This window comes from Gouania willdenowi, chromosome 3 (assembly GCF_900634775.1).
Source record: "Gouania willdenowi chromosome 3, fGouWil2.1, whole genome shotgun sequence".
Lineage (NCBI taxonomy): Eukaryota > Metazoa > Chordata > Actinopteri > Blenniiformes > Gobiesocidae > Gouania > Gouania willdenowi.
In genome coordinates, this window is record NC_041046.1 from 30,971,100 (window position 1) to 30,977,883 (window position 6,784).

The window sequence follows — 6,784 nt, forward strand, 5'->3', positions numbered from 1 at the left end:
AGGACTCAGTTTTCCTGAATTAATTTTTTCCCAATTTACCCAAATTAAATAAATAAAAAAAATTGTCACAAAATCAATGAAATTTAAAAGAGAAAATCCTGCAGGGACTGATATGTCACTTGTCGTCTGGTTTTTGTCGGTGCCTTACATATTTTATGTATCATTTATACGTCAAAGTGCAATTTTTATTTCTTTTTTTAATACTTTATTACTTTATTGCATTAATTAACAAACAAAATGTCATTTTCACAGACAGCTGTCATCAAGAGTACACTGCATTTAATAACACAAGACAGACAAAAACAGAACAGAACAAAAATAATTACATTTTAAAAAAATTGCTAAAAAGTGTAAGTCCCTTTTTTGTCACACATCTTTTGATGAAATTATGTAATTGTGAAGTTTACTTAGTCTATTTTCAGAGTAGTTTGTATTCATGTTTTGCAAGTCACCTGTAGTTGTTAATGTTATGTTTTCATCATCTAAAGTTGGCTCTACTGTTCCACTGAGTGTGAGAATAACTAACGCACCTGCTCTGTGATTGTGGCCACGCCCCCTTGGGCGGCCTTCTTTTGGGAAATGACGTCATGAGGTGAAGCCCAGCCTGTCTACATGTGGACACACCTTCACAGCCCGTAAATAACTTCAGTTCCGTGTAGAAATCCCCACAGTGGAGCGGCTCAGAAACAGCACAGCTGAAGGAGATTGACTTTGATCGCGATGGGGAAGATAGAGTGGGCAATGTGGGCCAATGAACAGGCTCTGGCTGCAGGCCTCAGTAAGTATGAAAACATCTGATTAGTGTTTATTTCACATATTAGAGAAAGAAATTAACACATTCCTTAAGATGGTTTTATATGTCAAACAGATGCTGTCTTATATTTAGGCATGTCGGCTAAATATATGTATGTATTTTATTTATTTATTTTTGTTTAGAATTGTTTCAAGTTTTACTTGTGTGTTTTTTTTCTAAAATAGAAACTGACTAAAACTTAGATTTCTCTTCTTCCCTTCCTGCTTCTGTCTCAGTTCTCCTTACAGGGGGTATTGTGGGTGTGAGTGGACAGTTCAGAGGATGGCAGTTTGCTGCATATGCAATGTATCCTTTATTTTGCAATTATTATGACAAAGGTTTTCCCCCAAAAAAGTATTGTGTTTCAAAGTGGACCTATATAATATTTAAATAACAGAGTGGTGGTGTGTGTGTATGAGAGTTACTATTAATTACTCAAAAATTGTCTTTATAGATTTGGAAACTGAAAACATATTAAACTAAACTCGGTTTTAAATATGTAACAAAAAACAATTTATGATTCATGATAGCTCTTAATAATATTAATGAAAAAAAAAAAAACAGTAACCATAGTTACTTGTGGTATATTGTCAGCTGCCTTGTTTTCTTTTATGATGGTTTTAAATGATACTATAATAAGAAATGCTACTATACTGTGTAACAAATAAAACTAGACTATAAAACAAACAAATCAACAACATAGTCAAATGTGTTCGTCTCTTAGTAGGAGAAATTGCTTTACATATAATAAATACTAAAAAAGGGATAAATGACACGTACTACATCAAATGTACCATTGCATCATACCTAATAAATATATGAATGTGTCTAGAGTAGGGGTGTGAAAAAAAAAAATTGATTTCACGATATATCGAGATTTTTTGGGGTGCTGACATTAAATCGATTTTTTTTAAGTTATAAAATCGATTTTTGTAATTTAAGAATATAGATTTTTTTTTTTTTTTTTTTTTTAATCAATATTTTTGTGTATTTGTGCAATATTTCAGTGGTTACAATGCTTCAAATGTGTTGCAATGGTTACTTGATGCACCTGATATTATGATGGCAGTGTGTAACACCGCATTTTCTTTTTTTCAGTGAAAATCTGCCAAAACACTATGAATAAATAATAAATAGGATGTTTTGAAGCAAATAGTTTTGACTGAATTTGTCCTCTGAATGATAAATATCTTCTGATGAACATATACAGCAACTTGATTTTTCATCTCTACGTTTAATTTTGATATTAACTGGGTAGAATATCACGATAATATTGTAGTGCGACCCAAGTATCGTGATATGTATCGTATTGCAGCATCCTTGCCAATACTTACCCCTAGTCTAGAGATACATTAAGTCACCCTGTGCCAGGATGGCTGAGTGGTCTGAGGCACTGCACTCAAGGATTCTTCGCTCCGTTAATGTGGGTTTGAATCCCACATTTGACAAATAATTTTTTTTTTTCATTTTAACATATTTAACACTGCAAAGTCCACCTTTAAAAAATACATGTCCAAGAAAAATAAACATTTTAGGGTATTTCCTTGGTTAGGGTTAGGGATAGGGCTAAAATAAAAGGGTTAGCGGGGTAGCTAAAAAAAAAAAAAAATGAGCTAAAATACAACTGATGGAACTTTAAGTTACATGGTGCACCTATCACGTGACCTAAACTGGCCAATGAGGAACGCTGCATATGCATAGAGTGGTAGTCTATGGATATGTTTAACGTATCCATAGCCTAAATATATTAGCCCCCTTGACAAAAGACCACCAGTGCTGCAGGTGTGTTTGTGTGTGCACTTGAGTACCCCCGAAGCAAAAGGGCCAAAGGCACCAGCGTGAGCAGGCCGTAAGTGTTGCTGTTGCATTTTATTTCCAAATAGTTGTGACTTTAGCTGCAAAAGAAGGATTTCTCATGTGTTCATTGTGTTTTCTTCCAGAGGCCAGCACTGCCTCACAATGTGTGTGAAAGCATTTGGACCATTGACGAGAAACTATTATGTTCGGGCATTTCTACACGCCGGGTGAGTTCATAGTTGCTGTTCCTTTCCTTTGCTGGACAGCATTCCTGTGTTTCATAATCAGTCCAACAAAAGTCTCCATTTTTTGTCATCTTGGTTTCTCTTGTTTTTTTTGTAGGATCTGCATCCCAGGAGGTTTTATGCTCGCTACCGTGCTAGGATGTGTCTGCCTTGGCATTGCCAGCCTCATCTATTTGGGAGTAAGTTTCTACTAATGTTAACCTAAATATTCAGAAGTTTAGCATGTTGAACTTTCCCAGCACTGATAAAGATGGTAACAGAGGAAAGAAATGATCGTTGGCGGAAACAAGGAAGTGGTAACAAGGAAGCGATTGTGTCAGTTTGTTAAGACATGACCTTTAAGATGATGATGTCTGACAAGTTAAGTCAGTAGTTGAATTACTCACCAGCTGTAAAAAAAAAAAATAATAAAAAAAAAAAAAAATACAAAAACCTATTGTATTTCAGATCTCATTTGAAATATATTTCCTGTTTTTTTTTTTTGTTTTTTTTTTCTAGGCAGCTGTTCGCGGGGAGCACTGGGAGCCTATTCTTCCACGAAAGGACGTGAGAAAACCAGTCGGAGAAAGCATTAAGAATCCTCCTCAGAATCCACCACCCAGACCTCCACCGGAGATGCGAAGGAAAAACATAAACGACTTGGAGGGTGCAGCGTATGACAACCCTTTCTCTACTACTGCTGATGAGTACTAGGCCAAACTTTCTCTACCTTTTGGCAACATAAAGTTACATTCTGTGATTCGAGATGGAAAAAGTCCTTTTTTAAAAATATACATTTACTGAAGTGGGTGACAGGCCAGCACATTGATTACACACTCGTTTACACCAAATGACACAAAACTTGACGTCTGAGAGAGAAAGAGGAGCGAAATGAAGGTCATGGGATAACATGAAGGAATAAAACCGACACGTGTATAAGCTGTAGCCGATATTCGAACAAGAAAAAGATACGTTCTCTGAAAATGTTGTTACTGCTCTGATTAATGTTAAAACAATCATGTTTTTTGCATTTGAACTTCTGTTGCATTGATTTTGTTGATACTGTATGTACTGGCACTGTAACACAAATACGTTTTTATTTTAAGAAAAACTGATCAAAATCAGACTCCCTGTACTTATATTGTAAATAAACTTATAGCATTTTATACATTTGTAGTATGTGGAATTTCTTTGGTACAAGTTCACTCCATTTCTGGCATTTCCTTCATTTATAAGCAAACTTTCATTACCTTAAAAATCCACTGTTTTTATGTCTGTGCTTTTTAGCGCTCATTATTTTGGTAATACTTGAAATCTTACATACGGTATATTTGTCTGGCCTAGGTTTTGGTTGGAAAACTAGTTCAGCGTGTTTGTGTTTATCGTATACGGTCTTAACAATGTTTTGGTCATAGCCGACTCAGGCTACTGGAGTCAAAGAAAACACAAACACTTCCTCATTTCCAACAAAGTTTGTTTGTTTTTGCAACATGTGAATTTCCTCTATTTTAGAGTGTCTAAGCAGAACACTGCATTGTTGAGAATCTAGCTTTATTTTGAATTCTCTACACAACATGAGGGAATATAATGTTTGGATGAAAAAAAGGCCAAACTAACAACAGTCTTAATTCTAGCTTTGCCACCCTCTGCTGTATGACAGGTTTGGGGAAAAAAGTTAATGCAGTTAAACAACTAATAAGTGCTAGGATCAGACTCTTCCTATTTCATATATAAAACAACAGCCATGCAGGCTAACAGCTTTATTTTTAACACAAACAGTAACTCACAAAAGAGAGCACACCACAATATTATTTTTCTGAAAGCAAACAATCAATGGAAACTTTATTGCTTGAACATGTTTCTTGTAGGAGAGTGCAATTAAAAATGATTTGTCACATTATTTAAACAGAGGCAACTCAAAGTCTTTACACCCCACCCTGACTCTCCCAGCTAAGCCCTAAATTCATTTAAAACACTGACCGCCGCTAAGGAAAAAGAATCACTAGAGCCATCCATAGAAACAGCCGTCACAGTCCATGACCCCAGGCCAGGGGTTGAGGTCACAATGGTGACCCCGTCCCGAGCCCAGACAGACAGAATGGAGCCAGCACCAAAACCAAAATCCCTCCTGCCGCCCAGACCAGAGCAACCTGAAAAAAAGGTATGCATCGACCTTAAAACTAGTCTAACATTTTCTATGTTTTAGTCTTTGATGGTATTCATGCAGCTGGATTATGAAGCACTGCAGGTTCAATGCACTATTTCACTGAAGATGACAGGGAAATGAAAATATCTGACATCTCTACACATGATGTTTGAAGGTGCTAAATCAACATTTTACCAAAATGTGAACCCTAATAAATGAGTCCGTCTGGTTGACATAGACATTTTCTTTAGATTCCCTGTCGTGTCTGTAGTTTTTAGTCTGTCATGTTGCCTTTCAGGCAGAGCTGGGCTCACTGGTAATAATGGTCAGGATTTGCCTGTAGTGCATCTGACATCACTTGTTTTTTCAAATAAAAATTTAATTTAAAAAAATAGAAAATCCACCCTGGCAAGTCAACCACGAGGCTACATTGAACACAAACCTTTTCAAACAGATTAATTGGAGGCATCACTTTCCTATTTCTGATTCATCCGCATACTTGTTCTGAAACTACATTCAAGAGTAATTTGTCATATTAATAAAATATTACAACCAAGCACCAAATGTCTTGAGAATGATTTATGAACACCACAGTAGAACCAAACTGATTTCTTTGTAGGCCTTACATCTACTGACCTCAGTGCTAATATTTGAGGTCAGATGAGCTTCCTTTTCCAAAATAAAAACTAAATTCCCTGCTTTTCATAAATTCATACAGTACAACAAAGCCCTTAACATTTTAAAAAGTAGTAATGCAGTGTTGGATGAATATATTAAGGTTTCATTTATTTTTTTTCAACTTTAATCTCCTGACCTATTTCGACTGTCAACTGCCAGTCTTCTTCAGAGGCATCTGCTGATCACTTTGATATTTCCTTGACCTCCGCGTAATAATTCCAGCAAGCTCTTTTTGGCTTCTTTTTTTAATAATATGTTGGTTTCTGCAATGGACTGATAACCTGTCCAGGGTGTATCCCCGCCTAACGCCCTATGAGAGCTGGTGATAAATACTCGCAACCCTTATAATGGAGCAAGCAGGTCAGAAAATGGATGGATGGGTGTTAAGGTTTCATTTATTCAGACCAAAGTTTTTCAGGAAATGTATTTTGATCTTCTGCTGGCGTCTCCTGATCACTTTGATGTTTCCTTGAATTTCATGTAATAATTTTATCAAGTTATCTTTGTCTTCTTTTTTAACAATATGTTAAGGTTTTTTTATTCAGACAAAATTTTTTCAGGAAATTTATGCAATCTCATATGTTTCGACTGTCAACTGCCAGTCTTCTTAAGTAGCGTGTGCTGATCGCTTTGATGTTTCCTTGACTTCAAAGCCGATTTTGCAAATGAACTCTTAAATTATGTTCAGTTAATTAGACAAAGCAGTGTTTCTCAAACTGTTTTCAACACTTTCTCTTGATTCTGAATCCAAGTAGTACCCCTTTTGTCTGACTACAACATTTTGCAAAAACAACTATAGAGCATAATGATGGAAGGAATGTAAAAAAAAAAAAAATCTCATTTTGTAAATAGGTGGAATGAAATAGTATTTAGTAGGTTCTGAATAGATTTGTTTCTATAGTTTTTGTCATTTCCAGTCATCTTCTGCCTGGTGTGGGATCAAGACTGACCCTCGTATGATTTTCATCAGCATTTTTATGATTATCAATCTTTCTTCAATTCAATTCAAAACAGCTTTATTAGCATCAGAAAACAGGTTTACATTGCCAAAGCAAGTGTGAGAACCATGTACACACGAAATATATCAATATACACACATATATATGCGTCCAGTTGTACAAGTTCATACATATATACATACAGTAC

General features: G+C 35.6%; 1 protein-coding gene across 1 annotated transcript; it reads left to right on the plus strand.

The window, feature by feature from the left end:
* The first annotated feature begins 641 nt into the window (after window positions 1-641).
* Window positions 642-3,980, plus strand: cyba (cytochrome b-245, alpha polypeptide). Its single transcript, XM_028438771.1, has 6 exons — window positions 642-778; window positions 1,030-1,099; window positions 2,568-2,642; window positions 2,734-2,817; window positions 2,933-3,014; window positions 3,334-3,980. Exons 1-6 carry the CDS (start codon window positions 721-723, stop codon window positions 3,526-3,528), a joined length of 564 nt encoding a protein of 187 aa, XP_028294572.1. The 5' UTR covers window positions 642-720; the 3' UTR covers window positions 3,529-3,980.
* The last annotated feature ends 2,804 nt before the right edge of the window (window positions 3,981-6,784 follow it).

Coding starts and splice junctions, on each gene's coding strand:
- cyba (XM_028438771.1), top strand. CDS start 721: ATGGGGAAGATAGAGTGGGCAATGTGGGCCAATGAACAGGCTCTGGCT. Junction 2,643..2,733: donor GGCACCAGCGTGAGCAGGCC/GTAAGTGTTGCT, acceptor GTTTTCTTCCAG/AGGCCAGCACTGCCTCACAA. Junction 2,818..2,932: donor CGGGCATTTCTACACGCCGG/GTGAGTTCATAG, acceptor TTTTTTTTGTAG/GATCTGCATCCCAGGAGGTT.